Here is a 25,042-nt window from a genome sequence, read left to right as displayed (position 1 = left end):
GAATAAAACTAGAGTTGCTGGTGGATAAGGCAACAATTGAACAAGAATAACATTTTTAAATAAAATCATTTCACAAATACCCAATGAGCACCTACTCTGTGATTAGCATCATTAGCACTGAGGTATTAGCAAGAACACGGTCAATACCAATAAAGAGCTTCAAGCGCAGCATAAAAATACTTCCTGGGACTGAATACCAAAATTTCCATTAAAAATGGAATAAATTGAAGGATAGAATGACCACTGTTTAAATGCAGAGTAGTGGCATGGAAAATCAAGATGAAGAAACTTCTCAAACCATCTAAGGAACATCACTAGAAATCACGAGGGCAAAAGTGAGCCTTTGAGGAGAGATCCAGAAGCGCTAACAGGTGAGCAGAAGAGTTTTCAGACAAATTTAAAAAGGAACAGATATAAGACAGGCAATAATAACAAAGAAAAGAAGAACATTAACTCAGATTAAGAAAGTTCCAAAGCTATATATTATAATCCACTAAATTCCAGGGAGCACTGAAAAAATGTAGGCATATCCAAGGAATATTCCTCAATTTTAAGGTTAAGGGGGAAATATTACAAGTATCCAAACAGAAAGAGCAAAAGCAAAATATACCTCACTGGTATTAGATTTTATTTACACAACAGTAGAAGCTTGAAGACCATGAAATCAACATCTACAGTCTATTTAACACAAAAGAACCAAAGTCCAGAATTTCTATTTCCAGCCAAGAGATTATTCACCTTTCAGATTAAGAAAGTATACGACCTGGTTATCCCAACTAAAGAAAATACTCAAGAAAGAACTTTAATAAAACAAATGAAAAAGAACAGACATTTCAATAAAGGGGAAGAAAACGAGGAGAGGACTAGTGATGAGAAATGCTTGACTGTTTCTCTTATTTTATCTCATATTTATTCATGTGTTTTCTGTCTATCCATATAAATAAAAATGGAGTACTAGATAATGATTTTTTTTTTTTTTTTTTTTTTTTTTTTTCCGAGACAGTCTCCCTCTGTTGCCCAAGCTGGAGTGCAGTGGCAATCTCGGCTCAGTGCAACCTCCACCTCCTGGGTTCAAGTGATTCTCCTGCCTCAGTCTCTTGAATAGCTGGGATTACAGGTGTGTGCTACCATGCCCAGCTAATTTTTGTATTTTTAGTAAAGATAGGGTTTCACCATGTTAGCCAGGCTGGTCTTAAACTCCTGACCTTGAGCGATCCACCCACCTTGGCCTCCCAGAGTGCTGGGATTACAGGCATGAGTCACCGTGCCCAGCCTAGATAAGGATTTTTGAACAGAGACATCTTAGCCAATGTGGGCTGCTATAACACAATTACCATAGACTGGGTGGCTTATGCACAACAGAAATTTATTTCTCACAGTTCTGGAGCCTGGACAGTCCAAGATAAAGGTGCAGGCAGATTCAGTGTCTGTTGAGGGCTGCCTTCCTGGTTCGTAGACAGCCATGTGTTCACTGTGTCCTCACATGGCAGGGGGCAAGGGACTCCCTGGGTTCTCTTTTACTGGTTCGTAGACAGCCATGTGTTCACTGTGTCCTCACATGGCAGGGGGCAAGAGACTCCCTGGGTTCTCTTTTATAAGAGCACTAATTCGATTCACTGAATCACCCCCACATCAAATAAGGGTACTAATTCCATTCACCTTATCACCTCCCAAAGGCCCCACCTCCCTCCCATACAGCCTATAGCAAGAAAGGACATGTTGCAAGGGAAATGAGAATTTTCAACACCTAAAAATTATGATGTTCAAATAAGTAATACATTCACATAGTTAAAAACTAAAAAAGTTACAAAAAGATATAGACTGAAAAGTCTCTATCCCACCTCTCTGTATATTCACCCTGATTTTTCCTTGTCCCTTACAGGTAATCTTTTTTTATTTTATATCTTTTCAGTGTTTTCTAATGGAAATTCAAATAATTAGGAATATATATATACTTTTCTTCCTTTTATTATACTATAAATATATGTATTTATGCTGAATTATTTTCTTCACTTATCAATAATTATCATAGGAAAAAATCCATATTAGTAAATGGAGAATAGCCTCTTTTTCTTTTCTTTTTTTGTTTCTTTTTTACAGCTACAAGTATTCCATTGTATGAACTAACCACAGTTTATTTAAATTATCATCCATTGCTGGATGCTTGGGTAATTTCCCAATATTTTGCTATTACAAATAATGCTGCCATGAATAATTTTGTACCTAGAAATTTTATGTGTCCAGACATGTAGATACAATACATCCTAGAACTTGCCTGGAAGATCAAGGGATAAATGCTTATGCAATATTTTTTTAAAATCACGAATTGCCCTTCATGGAAGTTTTTACAATTAGCAAGGATATTATAATAAGTCCTATTAAACTAAAATATCTTAGTAAAACTCAGGGATGGTTGATAGTGATGAGGGAGAGGGGAAATACAGTGTTCCGAAGGTAGAGAGGTGCTGGGATTGGGGAGTGGAGGAAAGGGGAAAAGTGAAATTATTTTTTATTTATTTATTTTTTTTGAGACGGAGTCTCGCTCTGCCGCCCAGGCTGGAGTGCAGTGGTGCGATCTCGGCTCACTGCAAGCTCCGCCTCCCGGGTTCACGCCATTCTCTTGCCTCAGTCTCCTGAGTAGCTGGGACTACAGGCACCTGCCGCCACGCCCGGCTATTTTATTTTATTTTATTTTTATTATTTTTTTTATTTTTAGTAGAGACAGGGTTTCACCGTGTTAGCCAGGATGGTCTCCATCTGCTGACCTCGTGATCCGCCCGCCTTGGCCTCCCAAAGTGCTGGGATTACAGGCGTGAGCCACCGCGCCTGGCCAAGTGAAATTATTTTTAAGGGTATAAGGATCTATCTTTAAATAAGACCTCTTTTACTAATGATTGAAGCAAAGGTGTTCAGAATGAGATATATGTGGGTGTTTAGGCAGGTAATTGAACGAGTGAACACTTAATGATTTTATTCATTCAGTAAATCTCATCCATTCAACAAATATTTGTTGAGCACTTCCTATATTCAATGCCTATTCAGACAAGGAGGATTCCATAGTGAACGAGACAAAGTCCCTACTTTCATGTAGCTTAACATTCTACTGAGGGGGTTGGACCATTAAAAAATACACAAACAAATACATAATGTGATTTTAGATAGTAATAAGTGCTTGTTGAAATTAAAGCAGAGTAAGAGAAAGAGTGAGGGGAAGATAATACTCTGTTTTAAATAGGGTGATTAAAGCAAGCCTTTTCAAAGAGATGAAATTTAAGCAGAAACTTGAGTGACTTGGAATAATTATTTTGACAGCATTTCCAGGCAAAAGTAATAGGAAGTATAAGATCCCTAAATTGGGGGTTTGGCATGAGATAAAATCTGTTAGTTATCCACCAAAATCTGTTTAGTGGCAACAGCAAGGAATATGGATCACTTCTTTCAGGATAAAATTAAAATTCTTGTGACACACAAAATGCTTAATGCTTCAGCCTGAGTGTACCTGCCTCTACCTGCAGCCATCCTGCCCCTACCTGCAGCCATCTGCCTGGCCATGCTAAACCACTTACCTTCCCTGAATGCACTAACATTTCTCACACCTCAACTCCTTTGCATAACATATTTTGTCTTCTTAGCATGCACTCCTTCCTCCTATTTCACTTAGAGAATTTCAACTCATTCTTCAGAAATCCCTCCCTGACCACCAAGGTGCTCCTCCTGTGCACAGTCCAAGTTCTCAGCACAGATTCCTATCATTATCACCCTATTTTGTCTGTTGAGCCCCCAGACTAGCCTCACAAGATTGTAGGTTCCGGTCAAGGTCTATCTTATTTACTATTGTATCCTGATAAGTTACCACACAGCCTTGCACATAGGCAGTCTCGATGAATTTATTGAGTCAATGGGTGAATAAATGAAGACAGACTGGATTCAAATTTTGGACTAACTTACCAGCCATGTAACATAAAACTTTGAACAAGTTGTATAACTCTCTGGACCTCAATTTTGTCATTTTAAAATGAGTCTAACAATATCTACCTCTTAGAAATGAGGTGATCAAATAACATTACATATGAAAAATTTCAGCACCGTACATGGCACAATGTAGATACTTAAAAAAATTCATTGGGAGCCAGGCGCAGTGGCTCGTGCCTATAGCCCCAGTGCTTTACAAAGCCAAAGCAGGAGAATTGCTTAAGTTCAGGAGTTCTAGACCAGCCTGGGCAATATAGTGAGACTCCTTTCCCTCAAAAAATTTAAAAATTACCCAGGCATGGTGATGCACACCTGTGGTCCCAGCTATTTGGGAGGCTGAGGTGGGAGGATTGCTTAAGCTGAAGAGTTTGAGGCTGGAGTGAGCTATGATCATGCCACTGCACTCTAGCCTGGGTGACAGAGCCAGGACCCCATATCAATCAATCAATAAATAAAGTGTCTCCTCTGTCAGTGTGGTGGCTCACACCCATAATGCCAGCACTTTAGGAGGCCGAGGTGGGTGGATCACTTGAGGTCAGGAGTTCAAGACCAGCCTGGCCAACATAGTGAAACCCCATCTCTACTAAACTACAAAAAAAAAAAAAATAGACAGGCATGGTGGCTAATAATCCCAGCTACTCAGGAGGCTAAGGCAAGGAGAATCACTTGAACCTGAGAGGCGGAGGTTGTAGTGAGCCAAGATCGTGCTACTGCACTCCAGCCTGGGCAACAGAGTAAGACTCCTTCTCAATTAAAAAAAGCAAAAAACAAAAAAACAAAGAAGTGTCTCCTCATGTGTTCAAGTTTTATCATTAGAAATCAGCAAAGGCTTCTGCACACAAATCATACAGATTATATTATTGATCTATAAAAATGTGAGAAAGTCCTTCTTACATCCCAACAGAAATTTGAAGGTCAGAATCTTCCTATAATAAAATAATCTCAAATTGTTGCATTTAATTAATATCCAACATTTATATCCAACATATTCAATATATTTGAAGCTTCTCTCTCATGACCAATTTTCAAAACCTTTTTCCTGTTGCTTCTTGCTGCTGTCAGGCTTCTGGGAATGCTCCTTAAACCCAGCTGCCACTAATGAGGATAAAAGATAAACATGTGACCCATTGTAACTGTGCTGAAAGACCAATGACTTCTGGTAGCTTCTGAAAGACAGTTCATAGACAAAGGCATCCTCCATTAACATACACTAATTCATGTGTGATTTCTTTTCTTTTTATGCCTTTTTTGTGCATTGTTCAAAATGTATATTCCTGTTTCTTGTCCTCATTCTATAATCTTTCATTTTATTTGCATACAGTTTTTGTCTCTTTATTTGCCTCACATTGCTGAACTATCAAACTTTGAAATTTTTTAGTTTTTTCTATCTTATAATATCTGAAGATATCTTAAGTCTACATATTGGCTAAGTGATATTTTTATTTATTCATGTAGGTTGACTATGTGAAAGGAAAATTGTGGTATAATGAAAAATGTTTTGCTAACAGAGAGCACTTTGAAGGTAAATTTTGGTTAAAGATATACTGTATTAAAAGACTTTTACATATATGAGTAACTGAATGCAAGCTCAGCCTTTGGAATGGTCTTTTAAGATGGCCAGGTTGTAGACCAACCTCCTTGAGGTAATCTCTGGAATTTCACAGCTGAGTCTCCATGTCTGATTTGTCTCAAATTTAGACCCTGGAACTTCTAAGCAAGCACATAATTAGATAAGCCAGCAGTGCAAGGGAGTGTCGGGTGGAAACCAAGAATTTCAAACTATGTTTCAAGGCAAAAACAAGAAAGGAAAAAACAGTTTCAAAAATGCATTTTTAACCTAAGCCACTCAGTTGCAAATTTCCATTGTGAAATTCCATTCCATTTCTATGGAAAATGGGTGGCATAGTTGATCTGGCTACTTCCTGCTGAGAAGGGCCATAGGTAGGAGGTACCAGAATGGAATTTGTCCACCTGGAGTTGGAAATATTCTCGAGCTCCTAGACTTGCAGTAGGAATTTGTGAGAGTGTTATGGTGCAGGGACATAGGAGTTTCTGAGAACATCTTTCCTGCATCCTTGTGCGGAGTATACAACAGCAATAAAATCCACAGCAGCTGAAGAGGATAATGAGCAAAATTGTGCTATATATGAAAGTCTTCCATGCACTAAGGGGCTGACTAAACCAATCCGTTATTGGGAGAAGGCATCTATAGCAGAATATGAGTATCCAGTGCATGCATGGCTTAGGTTATATTGTGAGAATAATGTAGTATATATAGACAACAGTCTTAATGCATTGGTGCCGCTTTAGGCTGCAGTCAGGACATCTACAGCCAAATAGTTTTGTAAGGTCACTTGCCTAATCTGAAAGTTTCTTCAGTAAGAAGAGAGATGGCATGGTGGGTGTTATTAAAGGCAGCAGCCATATGCTTAGTCAGGGCCTCTACTTGTAATTCTACATCTATGGTCACTGCCTGGGGGAGAGAGATGGCTAGTGGGTTAAACCACCAGGATGCCCATTTTTGACAGTGGTGTCTGGCGTCTGTGCTTTTCCAGTTGGCAGGCAGAGTCTACATGGAACAGGATTCATCCTGGTAGGTAAGGGTACTCCCAGATGCATCTGCCAGTCCAATCAAAGGGTAGGAAGGGCCAACTGTGAGTGCCACAGGCCCATAGCCAGTCCCAGAGGGAAGGGTTGGCTCCATGTGAGAAGGAGCTGTTTTGCTACCCAAGCCATATAATTGCTAGTCAGTTGAAGAGTCTGATTACATTGCTGGGGAGGTAACTATCCCATGTTACAGGTGTTAGTTTGAGGTGTGCTGTGGTTATGGTGTTCAGTGCATAGTGATGCTTGACCTATTACCTGTATTTGTACCTCTGTCAGCCATCTGACACGATTGTGTACAGCATATCCCAAGGTGGAGATGACATTGACCTACTCGCGACTTAGTTGAAAAACATGTTTCCTGATTTCCTGGCAAGTAGGAAATTCATGAGGCTTATGATGAGATGAGTTATGGCCATGAAAGGGAAACGGGTGAAGTGCCCCATACCAGGTATAGAAGTTAGTCCAAGTACTTAGGTTGGTGGCTTGCATGCACCATGGCAAGCCTGCAGTGGAAGAAAGGGCAATTCCCCACAGACCTAGCAGTCTGTTCTATTCTGGAGGGAAGCTACCATTTGTGCCCATTCAGCAAAAAGGTTAGTTTCAGCAGAGATAAATAATGTACTCATGACTACAAAACTTGTTAAGAAGTTCATGTTAAGAAAAAGGTAGTACTTATCTGTGTGATTTTTTTCCTTTAATACAGTTTTAGGCCTTTTCTTGGCACACATGAACAGGCAGGCTGGTTGTCTGAAGTATCAGGTTGAGGATGAGCCTTCACCTGAGTGTGATGTATCCAGGGTTTAATTCCAGCCAATTTGACAGGTGAATGCATGGTCAGCAGTGCATCATAAGGCCCATCCATTTTTGGGTAGCTGCCAGTCAGGTCCTTGTTTTTTCCCAAGACTTTTTAGCAGTACCTTAACTCTTGGTGGAAAGGGTGAAGGGGCTCGCCCCTAGGGTATGAGGACCTGGAAGCAGCAAAGAGATGCATGGTTAGTAGTGTCTGCCCTAACTGGTGTATGTATTGTTTAATTCTTAATTCATTTATTAGGTCTAAAGGTGGGACTCCCAGGGAGGGTCTCCCATAAACAATCTCAAAAGGGCTCAACCTGCTCCCACTTTGGGGTGTTACTTTGACTCAGAGTAAGGCAATGGGAAAAATTAATCCCAAGTCAAATTACTTTCTTGACATATTTTGGCAATGCAATTTTTTAAGAGTGTGGTTCATCTCTTTAGTTTCTCCTGTCATTGTGGTCTCTAAGATGACAATCTACAAGTTGTAGGAAGGGGTGAGTCACAATTTGCCCTGACATTCCTGCAACCATCACATTCTTTTTTGAATCAGAGGATAGGCAGATGTTAACTATAGAATATATAGCCCCCCATATCAATAAGAAAGTAAGTTTGTTCTCCATTGTCCATCATACTCAGGGGTCCTGTGGGACATGATGAAAGATTGGCAAATGTATGAATTGAACAAGTTATAGGAGGACCTATGAATATTTATGAAAGTGGTCCTGACACATGCATATTGAATGAACATACATGTAACATATGACTCCATTTACCTTGGGGGGAGACTTAATCCTTGTCTGGTATGAGCTTAGGTCCTGTTTATCATTTGATAGCTTATTGCCATAAAGACCTGTTCTGTCAGTCTTATGATAATTAATAGTGATCAATTGTAGTGTCTAAATCATAAAACAGAGGGAATATAATGAGGCATGCCTGACTTTCCATCCCATCATGGCTGGGAATTAAGTTTTTAAGGGTTTTTCTTGGGGTTCCTTTGGCCAAGGGGGAGGATTTGTTTAGTTGGTAGGGGACTCAGTATTTTATTTTTTGGTTTATATTTCCTCTTTTTTGGTAAAGATATGCCAGAGGCAGTATCAATGGCCAAGTTTTACTTTGTCCCATACTAATGCTGGGGTGGTGTGACTACCTGTCCCAGGTCCATCATGCCCTCCAGTGGGACACCTATAGCCAAGGAACTTAGAGTCAGGCCAGATTATAATGGAGGTGGGCAGGCACTCATTAACCCTTAAAATTCCTTGTGAGCAGCATAAGGGCTAAAATCCAAAAGCCAAAAAACAAAGTTACAAAATTGACTTATGTATATATTTTATGCATTGGGCTACTATAATCTTAGCTTGTAGCAATTAGTTATACAAAACACAAGCATTTTGTTTAGCTGTTTAGGCATCTGTGTGCCTGTCCTTGATTTGGAGGTTCTGAACTAAGTTTATGCCTCAAAACCAGCCCTTATAATATCACATGACCACCTCTTCTGCAATAGTCCCTGGGCCTGGAAGGACTGGATAGTTTCAATTTTGGAGATAAAGTAAAACATAATTAGCAACATTTCAAACAAAATGGTTATAAGCCTTGCCTCATTCTGAGAATGACAGGAAAGGAAGCTCACAGGTAGCTAAACATTTAAATTATTTAGAATTAAGGCACAGAATAAATTATATTAATTCAGATGGGGCAAAATTAGTAAATGAATCTTAATGTTTTTTAATACAGGCTTGTCCTGTGTCCTATTAAGGCAGTATACTTTGATTGTCACCTTTGTCTGGGTCTAAAGATGAGGCTTTGGTTGACTTGAGATTAGTATCAGATACTGGCAGAGGCAGCATCTTCTTTAGATAAGATATGTCCATCTAGGAGTTAAAGCCCTGTAACTTAACAGCACATGGATTAGTTAATAGCACCTGTTAAGGACCTTTTCAAGAAGCTGGAGATGGTGATACTGGAGTCTATGACCTGACTGGAAGCCATAAAAAGATTTACATACTTGCATTGATTAATTTTTATAGCTTTGATGAGCCCAAGAAATAAGTCAGAGACTTAATTTAGGATTAGATTTTGAGGACGTTTGTGAAAGATGCTAAAAGGTTCAAAACATTTGGTCAAAATAGAAGAATAGGTCATTGTAAAATAATAGTTATTCATTTAATCAAAGTGATAATCAAAAGACTTTAAGGGCAATGTAGAAGGTTATGTGGCTGTAAAAACCTTAACCCTTTTAAATCTCAGGTTTTTTAAGCTATCAAAAATCTAATAAAGACAACATAGAAATTATCTTGATAAGATGTAAAATCTTACATCTGACATAGGCCATCTATGGATATGGCTTATGACACAGGCCATCTATAGCATGCTTAGACTTTCTATCTTGTCCTATATTACCTCTTTCCTAAACAACCATTTTACTTTAGGACAGAGATTTACCATATAAGATATTTTCTCATACAAAAACTATTTTAATAAGAACACAACTTACAGAATTATATATTAACTAGTATTTTTATTTTTAATAACTTTAAACTTTAGTGAAAGCTTAGGAAGCAAGAAATCCTGAACTGTTTATCAGATGTTAACATTTTATAGATGAAATAATTCTACAAGTTTTATAAACATGTTTTCCCACATCATAACCCTTTTTTAGTTGGAAATGACCCAGACATCAAAATGAGCAGACAAAATAATTTTAAGATTTTAAATTTCATAAAAAGTTTACCTGCAAGCATTTATCCCATTTACATGTATTTGATTTTTTCATTTTTAATCATTAATCTAGATTACTTTTGAAAACTGAGATATTAGCACTAGTCATTATTTAAAGTTATTTTCCTGTTAACCATTTTTAAAGCTCATAAACATCAGGGGTTCACCTAAGAACCTTAAAGTTAAACACATGGGCATTTTGCTGACAACTTAGAAGATTTGGCTGTTTTCATTGAACCACCAATATTAAATTAGTCTTATGTATCAAAAAAATCATACAAACAAAGATCATTCTGCTTTTGGCTGGGTTTATAGCCTTATAACTTTTATGCCAAATCCAGACAGTTTAATATATCTAGCAGAGGCAAGTACAAAACATATCTAATCAGTAAATTCAGACAAAAATGTATACTGACACTTCTGAAGACATTTCTATGTTAATTTTATTAATCATATTTAAAACCAGTTTTATTTATCAAAGATTCGTGTGAATTTGAAGAGCTTTTGGATTTCATTTATGAGTACTCATTTACTTATAAGCCAGCTTGGTAATGTGCCAGATATGACACATCACATAATACATCAACATCACATAAACATATCTAAACATGTATATGCACACACAAATATCCAATAGCTTTTACCTTCAAATTCTAGCCATAAGATAGCAATATAATCTCATCATTTTATAAAAGATAGCTGGATCTGAATTATTTCTGTGACAAAATTGGAATCTGTTCACATGGCTGAACTTTGTTTGCCTTAGTAGGTAATCCAAGAAAAGCGACGGACCAAAATTTGGGTAAAGCAGTCTCTATGGCAGTTCAGTTTTGTTTTTTATTTTTATTTCTATTTTACTTTAAGTTTTAGGATACAAATGCAGAACGTGTAGGCTTGTTACATAGATATATATGTGCCATGGTGGTTTGCTGCATCTATCAACTGTCATCTAAGTCTTAAGCCCCACATGCATTAGCTATTTGTCCTAATGCTCTCTCTTCCCTTGCCCCCCACCCAACTGGCTCTGTTGTGTGTTGTTCCTTTCCCTGTGTCCATGTGTTCTCATTGTTCAACTCCCACTTACAAGTAAGAACATGTGGTGTTTGGTTTTCTTCTGTTCCTGTGCTAGTTTGCTGAGGATTATGGCTTCCAGCTTCATCCATGTCCCTGCAAAGGACATGATCTCATTCATTTTTAGGGCTGCATAGTATTCCATGGTGTACATGTACCCATTTTCTTTATCCCATCTATCATTGATGGGTATTTGGCTTGGTTGCATGTCTTTGCTATTGTAACTAGTGCTGCAATAAAGTAGCAAGTAGATAAGGGCCCAAATGTGCATGTGTCTTTATAGTAGAATGATTTATTTTCATTTGAGTATATACCCAGTAATGGGATTGCTGGGTCAAATGGCATTTCTGGTTCTAGATCCTTGAGGAATTGCCACACTGTCTCCACAATGGCTGAACTAATTTACATTCCCACCAACAGTATAAAAGCATTCCTATTTCTCCACAGCCTTGCCAGCATCTATTGTTTCTTGGCTTTTTATTAATCGCCATTCTGACTGGTGTAAGATGGTATTTCATTGTGATTTTGATTTGCATTTCTTTAACAATTAGTGATGTTGCACTCTTTTTTCATATGTTTGTTGGCTGCGTAAATGTCTTATTTTGAGAAGTGTCTGTTCATATCCTTTGCCCACTTTTTGATGGGGTTGTTTTTTTTCTTGCAAATTTGTTTAAGTTCCTTGTAGATTCTGGATATTAGCCCTTTGTCAGATGGGTAGATTACAAAAATATTCTCCCGTTCTGTAGGTTGCCTGTTCACTCTAATGATAGTTTCTTTTGCTGTGCAGAAGCTCTTTAGTATAATTAGCTCCTGTTTGTCAATTTTGGCTTTTGTTACAATTGATTTTGGTGTTTTCATCATGAAGTCTTTGCCCATGCCTATGTCCTGAATGGTATTGCCTAGGTTTTCTTCTAGGATTTTTATGGCTTTGGGTTTTACATTTAAGCCTTTAATCCATCTTGAGTTAATTTTTCTATAAGGTGTGGGGAAGGGGTTCAGTTTCAGTTTTCTGCATATGGCTAGCCAGTTTTCCCAGCACCATTTATTAAATAGGGAATTCTTTTCCCCATTGCTTGTTTTTCTCAGGTTTTTCAAACATGAGATGGTTGTAGATGTGTGGTGTTATTTCTGAGATCTTTGTTATGTTCCATTGGTCTAGATGTCTGTTTTGGTACAAGTACTATGCTGTATTGATTACTGTAGACTTGAAGTATAGTTTGAAGTCAGGTAGCATGATGCCTCCAGCTTTGTTCTTTTTGCTTAGGATTGTCTTGGCTATACGGGCTCTTTTTTGGTTCCATACCATTGACATTCCTTACAGAATTAGAAGAAACTACTTTAAATTTCATGTGGCAGTTCCGTTTTTAAAAGTCTCTTTTATCCTGTTTTTCTTCCATTCCAAATGAGTTTCCAATGTTTACATTTCAGTTAGAACATAAATAATGAGTCCTATCTTAGCACCACATCTTAGTAAAAGCAGATTCAAAGCATATTCAAGGCAGGCAGGAAAAAAAGAGAAGGTAGCTTTAGAACTCTGATTAACTTTACAGTTGCAAATTAACCATGTGAGCTCTGATTTTTTTTTTTTTTTTTTTTTTTTTTTTTGCTATAATTTGCCCATCAGTTTAAAATGTGCACAGAAGTGGACCATAATATGTAACCAGCTGGAGTCCCAAAATCAGGGGCCTCTAGTGAGCAGAGGAGCAGCCTCTATTGATGCCTTGCTTTTGCCTCTATCAATAATTCCCTGCAACTAGATTGCCAGGAATTGGGCGAATTCTCCTTACTTTACACAACCGGTGTTGATGGTACCATTCATTGTCCCAATAGGCATGCCTGTGTAAATTTTGCCACACAGTTAGGAGAGCCAAATGTGTCAAAGAATTAATTTCCCCAATATGCTAATGACTGGCAATGACCAGTATAGCCTTTTTTTTTAGCATATCCACCTTAATCTAAGTCCAGGTCGTGCTGCAATCCCAGTAAGCAGTAATGGAAGGGCAACAAATGAGATGGCAGAACAAGTGGACAGAAAGGGCAAAGGGCAAAAGAATTGGAGTTGGGACTGTTTCAACATTTTTCCCAGGTATTTCCGATAAATAGCATTGAAAACCGTAAGTGGGATACAGGCCCATTTAGATAACCTACAGAAGAATTCACATGCTTCTTTCCCCCATAAGATTTGGCACAGCTCTGAGAAGTACTTTGGGGTCCAATACAGAGCAATCCAGCCAAGAGCCAGGGTGACAGAAGTTGTTCTACTTCAGGGTTGGATCCCTAGATTGAGTGGGGGGCTTATACATGCTGCCTTAAAGGGTAGAGAAAGAAGGAAAGAAAGTTGCAAGTAGATAAGGGCCCAAATGTAGATCACATACATACACAGTTGTAGATTCAGATGGTACACTCCCAGGCTGATTCCCCATCAAGGGGACTGGATAAAAGTCCTGAAACCTTGTCTCAACTTCAGATGGCCCCATGAGCAGCTAGGTCAAGACAGAACAAAGCTCAAGTGATGCCACAGATAAAGATGGTGTACCTGCCCAGACAATGTCACAAGCAGCTATGTCCAAATGGAGCAGAGCTCAAGTGTTACCACAGAAGAGACAGAGGAGAACTGGGTGCATTCCAGTTGACTTATCCAGTTCTGAAGTCCGTCAACTTCTTCACATGTCACCTACCCTACACCAGCAAAGTGTAGTAGGCAGCTAACGCCATGACAGGGAGAGAAGGAAGATTGCCTGAGACAAAAGTATCTCAGCAGCTGCCAGGAAAATGCCCAGAGCCGCAGCTGCAGGGTCAGCTTGCCAGCAGCAGCTAGTATTCATGAGCAACTCTTTTCCCATCCGGTAGCATGAAGAGGAAAGCCCTGGCACACTGCTGCAGCCAATTCCCCCACTCGCTGCAAACTAGGTTGACAGACTAGACCACTCAAAATGCAGACTCCCTAAAGGGACTACCAAATTTGTAATGAATGCAAGCTTGGCTGCTTGCCACATATAAAGCCAAATGAACAAGGATGAGATGCAGTGAAAGGAAAGTGACTTTTATTCCAAAAGCCAGCAGTTGGGAGAGTGGCCAGGCGCATGCCTTTAAAAGACTATTCCAAACTTTAGGCTGGGGAGAGGAGTTTAGAAGGGGGAACTTGGGGTGGAAGGCATGCAGGAATGATGCTGGGTACAAGGTCTGTGTGTTTTGTCCCAGTGGCTGTCTTGGATCATGGTCTACCTGGAGCATAGGCTGGTGTCATCTTCGTGATGGCCAGGTTGTAGACTAACCTCCTTGAGGTAATCTCTGGAATTTTACAACTGACTCTCCATGTCTGATTTGTTTCAAAATTAGCCCCTGGAACTTCTAAGCAAGCACATAATTAAATAAGTCAGCAGTGCAAGGGAGTGTTAGATGGGAAGGGAGGGAAACAAAGTTCCAAAGTATGTTTTAAAGGCAGAAATCAAGAAAGGAATAAAAAAAGTTTTAAAATGCATTTTGAATCTAAGCTACTCAGTTACAACTAGATTTAATAAAATGACATAAAATAAAACTAGACCAAAATATAAAGATAAGTTTGCTTTATATAAGTTAATGACCTAAAACAAAAAAAAATTCTAACTTAAATCTGAGACAATAGGTACACTTGCAATAGGGATAAGAAAATTAGATTCAAGTATACATTACTTGATGATACATAACTTTTATTATTATTATTTTCATTTACCATAAGGTTTACTTGCAAAAATAACTTCTATGATTTTCATGATGACTATTAAGACTAACCCTTCCAGTTTTAGAAATACAGATGTGCTCATAATTCCTGTACCCTTGTATTTATTTTACAGTTGATTATGTTACAGTCACCTTTGAGAGAAACAGAACCCTAAGTGAGGTATGATATCGAATATTTTATAAGTTAAGAAATTTTGTTGTACATGACTTCATGGATTGTGATTAATCTAAAAAATCCTACAGACTGAAAGGCTTCACAATCACTCTTTGCTCCCAGGGGTGTTTCTACTTGGGTTTAGTAGTACTTACCTAATTATGTTAATCAGGACCTAAGCAATGATTCTAGAAAAACAATTTGTACCAGAAAGAGATGCATTGCAATGTTTTCTGGGCTCATATCCCTCAGAAGAGAGGCACAGACATTAAGGATTTTTTTTTTTTTTTTTTTTCCTGAGACAGTCTCACTCTGTCTCCAGGCTGGAGTGCAGTGGCATAATCTTGGCTCACTGCAACCTCTGTCTCCCAGGTTCAAGCGATTCTCCTGCCTCAGCATCCCAAGTAGCTGGGACTACAGGCACACTCCACCATGTCCAGCTGATTTTTGTATTTTCAGTAGAGACGGGGTTTCACCATGTTGGCCAGGATGGTCTTGATCTCTTGACCTCATGATCCACCCCTCTCAGCCTCCCAAAGTGCTGGGGTGACAGGCGTGAGCCACCAAACCCAGTCACATTAAGGATTTAAAAAAAGAAAAAAACAATTGTGATCAGTCAGAGCAACACAATGGTTGTTAATTTATTTTCCTACTGTTACTAAAGCACCAGGGATTCAGTCTAGGTCCTGCTGCTTGCTGTATAGACTGCCAATCACTGAGTCAACAAGTATTGCCAGGGAAGAAGGCTTTAATCGGGTGCTGCAGCCAAGGAGAATGGGAGATAAAAATCTCAAGCCTGTCTCTCTGAGTAAAATTGGGGGATTTACACAGAAAGGAAGGTAGGAAAACAGGAATTAGAGATGGGTAAGGAAGCAATCATGATGGATGAGGAGTCTGACTTCTCATTATCTGGATGTGGTGATCTGTTGAGTTTCAGTTCCTTGCCTGAGGGTCAAGTTTCTTGCCTGAGGGTCAATTTCCTAAATAAGGAATTCAGATGAGACAAATGTAGGTTTTAAGACCAGGAGTTTAAAGACCAGTGGGTTTTAAGACCAGGGAGGGAGGGTTAGTTTCTGTTTGTTAAAAAAAAACTGTAAATATTAGTTCTATGAACAATTGGGCTAGTTTCACTAAGAGAATTAGAACTCATATTTCAAAAACAGCGTTAATTTTTCCCTTCTTTTTTTTTTTTTATAGTCAAGCTCTTGTTTTTATAGTCAGGAACCACTTCTTGAATGGGTACCCTGCTTACCTTACGTTTTTAAAGGAATGAAAAGTATTCCAAGAGTGCTAACATTTCTTGTTGACCAAGAGCATGGTACGGGAGTTTTCCTCTTCCATAACAAGGTACGCCTTATATCCCAGAGGGAATTTATCTTGACATGACAACAATAAAAATTTACCTTAGCAAAAGTTATTTTCAAGTTCTTGTTATGTCTGGCAATAGAACCTAATAAAATTGGCTACAGCAAAATTATTTAAGATCAGTAATATAGCTTGACACTTCAGAGATTTCTTGCCTGATTGTCATTCATTTTGATGAAAATGGAAAACGTGATGCTGTGTGCATAGTGATTCTCCCTTGCTAATTCTCTAAAGAATATAAGCTGGGATTTTTCTATATAAATTTAAGATTCCATAAAATGATTAAACAGAAAAAAATGGAATTAATTGCCATAGATCTATATTTTTTTCTTCCAAACGTCCTTAACCTTACCTGTGAATTAGAATTCTTCGTGGAGCCATTAAAAAACACATAAACTGACAGTTGTGATGGTTCATGCCTGTAATCCCAGCAATTCGGGAGGCTGAGGCAGGAAGCTTGAGGCCAGGACTTCAAGACCACAGTGAGGCACTACTGCACTCTAGCTCTCCAGTCGAGGTGACAGAGCAAAACCCAGTCTGAGAAAACAAACAAACAAACAAATAAAACCATAAGTTCAGCCCCTATCATCAAGATTGTAGGGAAGGAAAAAACTCTTTCCTCCACCTTCTTATGTTCAATGACTGGAGCCTTGCAAATTAAACCGGAAAAAAAAAAGATTAATAGGAGAAAACAGTTTATTTACATGTGCAGTGTGCACACATGGGAAACTCAGTGATGAGGTTAAAATTTGGAGGTTAGGTACCATCTTAATAGGTGAAGGGGAGAGGGAGAAAATCATTTATGGAAACACAAATTGCTTTTTAAAAAAAAAAAAAAAAGATAAATGGGTTTTCAGGACAGCAAACAGAAGATACGATTTTTTATTTGTTTGTTTGTTCTTTGGGGCTTTTTTGAGATGATGTCTCACTCTGCTGCCCAGGCTGGAGTGCAGTGGTGCAATCTCAGCTCACTGCAACCTCAGCTCACTGCAACCTCCGCCTCCCAGGCTCAAGCAATTCTCCTACCATAGCCTTCCAAGTAGCTGGGATTACAGGTGCCCGCCACCACACCTGGCCAATTTTTGTATTTTTTAGTAGAGATGAGGTTTTGTCATGTTGGCCAGGCTAGTCTTGAACTCCTGACCTCAGGTGATCCACCCACGTTGGCCTCCCAAAGTGCTGGAATTGCAAGCATGAGCCACAGCACCTGGCTAGGAGATATGAAAGATTTCGATAATGTTTGAAAATCTAGGTATGAGTGGTCTTTCCTTCTCCTTCAGGGCTATAAAACTCCTCTGGAGAAGGGATTTGGGACAGATTTTATTTGCATTCTTCCTTCTGGGAGTAGATCTGACCCAAAGAGGAATTTCTGTCAGCCTCATTTCCTAGCAGTTCCTGCTTTTAGTCAGACACCAGAGGCTCCAAAGTTTTTTCTCTGCATCTGTTAAACCTCAACAGTCTTCAGCTTAAAATTTTCTTTATATAAAAGTGGCATTTTTTTGTTTTGAGACAGAGTCCCTGTCACCCAGGCTGGAGTGCAGTGGAGCAATCTTGGCTCACTACAACATCTGCCTCCCAGGTTCAAGAGATTCTCCCACCTCAGCCTCCCAAGTAACAGAAATTACAGGTGTGTGCCACCACGCCAGCTAATTTTTGTATTTTTAGTAGAGACAGGTTTTCACCATTTTGTCCAGGCTGACCTCGAACTCCTAGCCTCAAGTGATCCACCCAGCTCGGCCTCCCAAAGTGCTGGGATTATAGGCGTAAGCCACTGTGCCTGGCCAAAAGTAGCATATTTTGAGGTTTCATATCTCTTTTCTTTTTCTTTTGAGACGGTCTCACTCTGTCACTCAGGCTGGAGTACAGTGGTGTGATCATAGCTCACCATAGTCTCTAACACCTGGCTCAAGCGATCCTCTGCCTCGGCCTGATTAGTAGCTGGGACTACAGGTGCATGCCACCGTGCCTGGCTAATTTTTAATTTTTTTTATGCAGTTGGGTCTCACTTTGTTGACCAGGCTGTTCTCAAATTCCTAGGCTCAAGCAATCCACTCGCGTAGGCCTCCCAAAGTGCTGAGATTACAAACACTTTTATATAAAGATAATTTTAAGCTGAAGACTGTGCCTGGCCTGAGCTGTCATATTCTGATCCCCTTTAAAATCATGGTTGAATAGAACTGGGGTGTGGCTTAGGCATCCATACTTTTGGCATGATAGTCATAAGCATGAGCTTTGGAGTCTGTCTGCCAAGTTCAGCAGTGATTCTATAATAAACCTCTTTGCTGTTAATTATAGAACTTTCAACAAATTATTTAATCTCCTGAACTTCATTTTCAACAACTATAAAATGTGTGTGTGGCAGGGGCCAGAGTAGTGGAGTAAAGAGATAACAATTACTGTTAATCCTTCTAGTTCTATGTTGTGTTAGTGAGTGTATCTCTCTCTTAATAAAAATGCAGGTAACAGGAAATTCTAAAAATTGTAACACTGACTAATAATAATGGCAAAATTCTCATGACTTGCTCATTCTTTGTTTACCTAGGTTAAGAAAACTGCCGTTGTCTCTGTGAGCATCCTGAGAAATAATGAACCAAGTGCACAAGCAAAATTTCCAATTTTTCGGTTTCCTCCATCATTCTCTTCTCCCGTTGGAATGGTATTCCATCCCCGAAGCCACTTTTTGTATGTTTATGGCAATCAGGTGCGTACACGTGAAACTTCAGTCTGTGTTCGAGTTAAATCATCCACCTACTGTATGCTGCATGGTTGTACCTTAAGAACAGAACTTCTCTGATGACCTAGAGATGGCAGTGGGAAGGAAGACAATATTTATTGACTATTTATTGTATACTAAGCTTGGTGTCTATTATCAGTTTTTACCTTTCAGGTAGTTCATTGGCTGATGAAAATGAGCCATGGGTACATCAGAGTTATCTTGAATGTTGCCAATTACTATACATGTCTTTCCAGCTCTGAATTACTTAGATTTTGCCACTAACCTCATCAAAAGTGTATTTCTAACTGGTGTTTCCAGCATTTAATGTTTGCCTTTTTCTGTTTGATTTTGTCTGAGCTTGACTTTCTGGCTTTGTTCTTTAAGTTCCTTCTGGTAGCTTTTTCCACCCTCTGGCTGCTCCTTCAGTCAGTTCTGTATCAGTACACTGAAAGCTTGGTAAAGGAGTAGTTATACCATCTATGGAGCATCTGACAGTTTAAAAAAGTAAGGGCCACAGATTATGAAACATTAAGCAAAACTTTGGAACTAAGAAAGTACTGCAATGACTTCCAAAGAAGGAACTAATTCAGTTTCTCAACTATCTATATTATGTGCAAAATTTAGAGATTTGTAAAGATGATACCCTGTTTCTAGGTCTTCTTAAAACTCTCTTCCATATTTTAGTTTTTCACACTAAATGGTTACGTATTAGTCCATTCTCACACTGCTATAAAGAACTGTCCGAGACTGGGTAATTTATAAAGAAAAGAGGTTTAATTGACTCACAGTTCTGCATGGCTGGGAAGGCCTCGGAAAACTTATAATCATTGTGTCTGGAATTGGTTCCTTCCGGTGGGTGCTTGGTCTCGCTGACTTCAAGAATGAAGCCAAGGACCCTTGTGGTGAGTGTTACAGCTCTAAAGATGGTGTGTCCGGAGTTTGTCCCTTCAGATGTTCAGATGTGTCCAGAGTTCCTTCCAGTAGGTGCGTGGTCTTGCTGACTTCAGGAGTGAAGTCGCAGACCTTCACAGTGAGTGTTACGGCTCTTAAAGGTGGTATATCCGGAGTTGGTTGTTCCTCCCCTTGAGTTTCTGGTCTTGCTGACTTCAGGAATGAAGCCACAGACCCTCACGGTGTTACAGCTTGTAAAGACAGTGTGGACCCAAAGAATGAGCAGCAGCAAGATTTATTGTGAACAGCAAAATAACAAAGCTTCCACAGCATGGAAGGGGACCCGAGTGGGTTGCCGCTGCTGGTTCGGGTAGCCAGCTTTTATTCCTTTATTTGACCCCACCCATGTCCTGCTGATTGGTCCATTTTACAGAGTGCTGATTGGTCCGTTTTACAGAGTGCTGATTGGTCCATTTTACAGAGTGCTGGTTGGTACGTTTACAATCCTTTAGTTAGACACAGAGTGCTGATTAGTGCATTTATAAACCTTTAGCTAGACACAAAGCGCTGATTGGTACATTTTTACAGAGTGCTGATTGGCGCATTTACAAACCTTTAGCTAGACATAGAGCACTGATTGGTGTGTTTACAATCCTCTAGCTAGACAGAAAAGTTCTCCAAGTCCCCACTCAACCCAGGAAGTCCAGCTGGCTTCACCTCTCAATCCCCCCTCTAAACAGGACACCCCAACTGCTGTTGGGAATGGGCCAATGACAGCTCTAGCTAACTTCCTGCTGGATAGAGGTGAAGAAGAGGCCCTGCAGTTGTAGTGTCCTCCAGAGGGGAATTCTTTAGGCCAGTGAAAGGGCCAGTGGGTCAGTCCAGAGGTCCTTGGTAGAAGTTGTTAGTTGAGCTCATTTGGGGTTCCATTTGTAAGACCATCTGTAGCTTGATGGCCTCAATCCTAGAGGAAACAAATTTGACAAGGAGGTTAAAAATACAGGCAAGTAACAGCAAAATGGCTGTCACAGGACCTAGAAAGGGGAGAAGTCATGTTGCCCAGCTCCAGAGGTTGGTATAAGAGTTTGAAAGGCGTTGTCTGATTTCAGAAGCCTTTTCCTGTAAACACCAGGCAGCATCTCTTACTATCCCTGACTGGCTAGTCTAAAAACAACACTCTTTCCCTGAGAAGGTGCAGAGTCCTCCTTTCTCAGCAGTGAGGGGGTCTAGGCCTTGGCGGTTTTGGAGAGTCACTGCTGCCAAAGAGTCTATTTGGGATTGTAGAGTAAAGATAGATTTCGTTATTTCTTGCAGACTGTCTGAGAGGAAGATATAGATTGAAGTTCCACATAAGAAGAATATGCCTTGGCTGGGTAGACAGAAATTTACCCTGGCTTTTAAAGGAATAGGGTACACTGTTTTTTCTTGACTACTTCTATCTCTCTCTTTCCTTCTGTCTTTGACTTTGTCTCTCTCTTTCTCTTTCTTTCTCTCTGAATTTCTGTCTCTTTATCTCTTTCCTTTCTGCTGGTCTTTCCCTGCCTCTGCCAGACACTTATGCTGCTGTTCTCCTCTCTCCTTTTTGATGGCTTCAGCAGTGTAAGACTGCCACCTCCTTGGGTTTTTGCACTGCATGCAGTAACTCCATAATTTCCTTGTGGTATTTAACGGGCATTCCCCCAGAGGTTAGGAGCTCCCTTTCTTTCCTTATTGCAGCATGGGCATGTAGGATTAGATAAGCATACTTGCTATCTGTATACACATTTAGTCTTTTTCCCTTTCCCAGTTCTAAGGCTTGGGTAAGTGCCACTAGTTCTGCTAACTGGGCACTGGTCCCTAGGGGAAGAGGCTTACTTTCAAGTATGGTTACATCACTAACTATGGCATAATCTGCCCTTCGTATCCCATTCTCCACAAATGAACTTCCATCAGTATATAGGTTAAGGTCAGGATTAGCTAAGGGGACTTCTAAAAGATCATCTTGGGCGGCATAAGTCTGGACTATAATTTGTTGGCAGTCATGCTCGATTGGTTCCCCATCCTCTGGGAGAAAAGTGGCAGAGTTGAGGGCCACGCACGTACGTATTTGAAGCACCAGTCCCTCAAGGAGTAGCACCTGGTATCTAAGTAGGTAGTTGTCTGATAGCCATAAACTTCCTTTGGCACCTAGTATGCCATTTACATCATGAGTAGTCCAGACAGTGAGATCCTTTCCTTGTATTATTTTGATAGCCTCTGACACTAAGATGGCCACTGCTGCAACTACCCGTAAACAGTGAGGCCAGCCTTTTGCTACTACATCAATGGCCTTACTTAGGTATGCCACTGGTTGTGGGGTTGTCCCACGAGTCTGAGTAAGGACTCCAAGAACTATCCCTGCTCTCTCTGTGATGTATAAAGAGAAGTTTTGTCCTGTGGGAAGGCTTAAAGCTGGAGCTTGTACTAGGGCCTGCTTTAAGGTTTTGAAGGCTGTTTCTGCCTCTGGTTCCCATTCTACTAGATAAATATTTGCCCTCTGGGTCTCCTTGATTAGAGTATAGAGGGGCCTGGCTATCTTGCTGTATCTGGGGGTCCATAGTTGGCAAAAGCTGGTGATTCCAAGGAACCCCTGCAGCTGTTTTAATGTCTTAGGGCAAGGATAAGCCAGTATAGGCTATATTCGTTCCTTACTGAGGACCCTGGTTCCTCTGGCTAAGATTAGGCCTAAATATTTGACCTGCCGTAAGCAAAGCTGGGCCTTCAACCTAGATGTCTTGTACCCTTGATTAGCTAGAAAGTTCAAGAAATCTAGAGTAGCCTGCTGGCATGAGGTTTCCGAACTGGTAGCCAAAAGTAAATCATCCACATACTGAAGGACTAGAGTGCCTGAACTTTAGAAATGGCCTAGATCTTGGGCCAGTGCCTGACCAAACAGATGAGGGTTATCCCTAAACCACTGGGGAAAGACCGTCCACATAAGTTGGGATGTGTGGTCTGTGGGATCCTCAAAGGCAAAGAGAAACTGGGAGTCAGAGTGCAGGAGAATACAGAAGAAGGCATCCTTGAGGTCCAGAACAGTGAACCATTCTGCTTCCTCTGGTATTTGAGAGAGCAGGGTATAGGGCTTGGGTACAACTGGATATAGAGGAATTACTGCCTCATTAGATGAGTCTAAGATCTTACACTAGTCTCCACTGACTGTTCAGTTTTTGTACTCCTAGAATTGGGGTGTTGCAGAGACTGCTGCATTTCCTTACTAAGCCTTCAGCTCTTAAATGTTTAACAATAGCCTGTAATCCTTTATGAGCTTCAAGCCTTAATGGATATTGCCTTTGATAAGGAAAAGTGGTGGGATCTTTTAGCCTGATTTTGACTGGGCAGGCATTTTTTACCCTTCCAAATTGTTCTTCCAATGCCCAGACTTCAGGGTTGATTCCCTCCTCAAGTAGGGGACAACAAATGGGTAACTTGTTCCCCATATTCATGTAGATAATAGCTCCAGCTTTCGCTAATATATCCCTCCCTAATAAGGGTGTGGGACTTTCAGGCATCACAAGAAAGCCATGTGAAGAGAGCAAAGTCTCCCACTTACAACTGAGGAGGTGGGAGAAATACCTGGTTATAGGCTGTCCCAGGATTCCTCAGATGGTAATGGACCTTGAGGACAGTCGTCTGGGACAGGAGATTAACACTGAAAAGGCCATGCCAGTGTCCAGGAGGAAGTCAATTTCCTGGCCCTCAATGGTTAAACATACCCGGGGCTCAGTGAGGGTGATGACATGAGCCGGCACTTGCCCTGGGCACCCTCAGTCCTGTTGTTGGATCATCTGGTTGGGGGCTTCTGGCCCAGAGAACCATTGCACTCTGGGGCAGTGCACTTTCCAGTGATTGCCTCGGCATAGCGGACATGGACGAGGGGGCAGCTTGTTTCTCATTGGACAATCTTTTTTAAAGTGTCATTGTAAACCACACTGATAACAAGCCCTGCTGGGTGATTCCTGCTCCATTTTCTGTCCCCTCTGAACCACCAAGATTTGTTTGTCTGAGGACCATGACTAAGGCTGCGGCCTTTCTCTGATCTCGCTTTTACTTTTGGGCCTGTTCCTCTTGGTCCCTGTTACAGAACACTGAGGTTGCCAGGTTTAATAATACTTCCAGATTTTATTCAGGGCCCAGGGCTTGCTTTTGGAGCTTTCTCCTGATATCTGCGGCTGATTGGATAATAAACTTATCTTTTAGCATCAATTGACGACCTAGTGAGTCGGCTGACATGGAAGCATATTTTCTTAAGGCCTCCCATAGCCACTCGAGGAAGGCAGAAGGATTTCCTTCCTTTCCCTGAGTTATGGTGGACATCACTGAATAATTTATGGACTTTTTGCTAATTCTCCTTAGTCCTTCTAGAGCACAGGTCAACAGATGTTTACGACTCCAGTCCCCATGATCTGAGTCGAGGTCCCAGTGGGGATCCATACTGGGGACGGCTTGCTGACCAGCAGGGAATTCATCCCTTTCTTCGGCTGTCATTCTATCATTTACTTGACTAAGATACCAGATATCTCCAAACTCTCGGGCTGCTGCTAAAGCCACATTCTTTTCATTAAAGGCCAGAGTTTGATCTAACAATAGCATGACATCTCTCCAAGTGAGATAGAAAGTTTGCCCTAGACCCTGTAGGACATCTACGTACCTATCAAGATCATCCAAAAACTTCCCCAGGTCTGCCTTGATCTGCTTTAAATCAGAGAGGGAGAAGGGGACATGTATCCAGGTTGGGCCAAATTCCCCTCCCCCTACAGCTTGAAGGGGACATAACCAATAGCCTGGGGGTTTTTGTAATCCCTTGGAGATTTCTTTGCTTGCTTCCTTCTGGGTTGGGGAGATTGGAGGAGGCCTATTGATAGGAAGGGGAGTTATAGGGAGGCTAGGATATAGGGGTAAGCTGAGAGGTCCTCCTGTGGGATGTAAATTGCAAACTTTGCATAATTGTGTATTCTCCTTCAATGAAAAGAAAACTTGGACATAAGGTATTTCACTCCATTTGCCTTCCCTCTTAC

General features: G+C 40.4%; 1 protein-coding gene across 1 annotated transcript in view; it reads left to right on the top strand.

Annotated features, from left to right (window-relative positions):
* Positions 1 to 25,042, top strand: part of CATSPERB (cation channel sperm associated auxiliary subunit beta) — a 150,867-nt gene that overhangs the window by 41,683 nt on the left and 84,142 nt on the right. The window contains exons 10-13 of the mRNA XM_073010823.1: positions 5,428 to 5,494; positions 14,994 to 15,040; positions 16,232 to 16,381; positions 18,942 to 19,100. Coding sequence (XP_072866924.1) covers positions 5,428 to 5,494; positions 14,994 to 15,040; positions 16,232 to 16,381; positions 18,942 to 19,100 — 423 coding nt within the window. The remainder of the gene's footprint in view (positions 1 to 5,427; positions 5,495 to 14,993; positions 15,041 to 16,231; positions 16,382 to 18,941; positions 19,101 to 25,042) is intronic.

Source organism: Chlorocebus sabaeus, chromosome 24, assembly GCF_047675955.1.
Source record: "Chlorocebus sabaeus isolate Y175 chromosome 24, mChlSab1.0.hap1, whole genome shotgun sequence".
NCBI classification, from domain to species: domain Eukaryota; kingdom Metazoa; phylum Chordata; class Mammalia; order Primates; family Cercopithecidae; genus Chlorocebus; species Chlorocebus sabaeus.
This window is presented reverse-complemented; position numbering and strand designations above follow the sequence as displayed.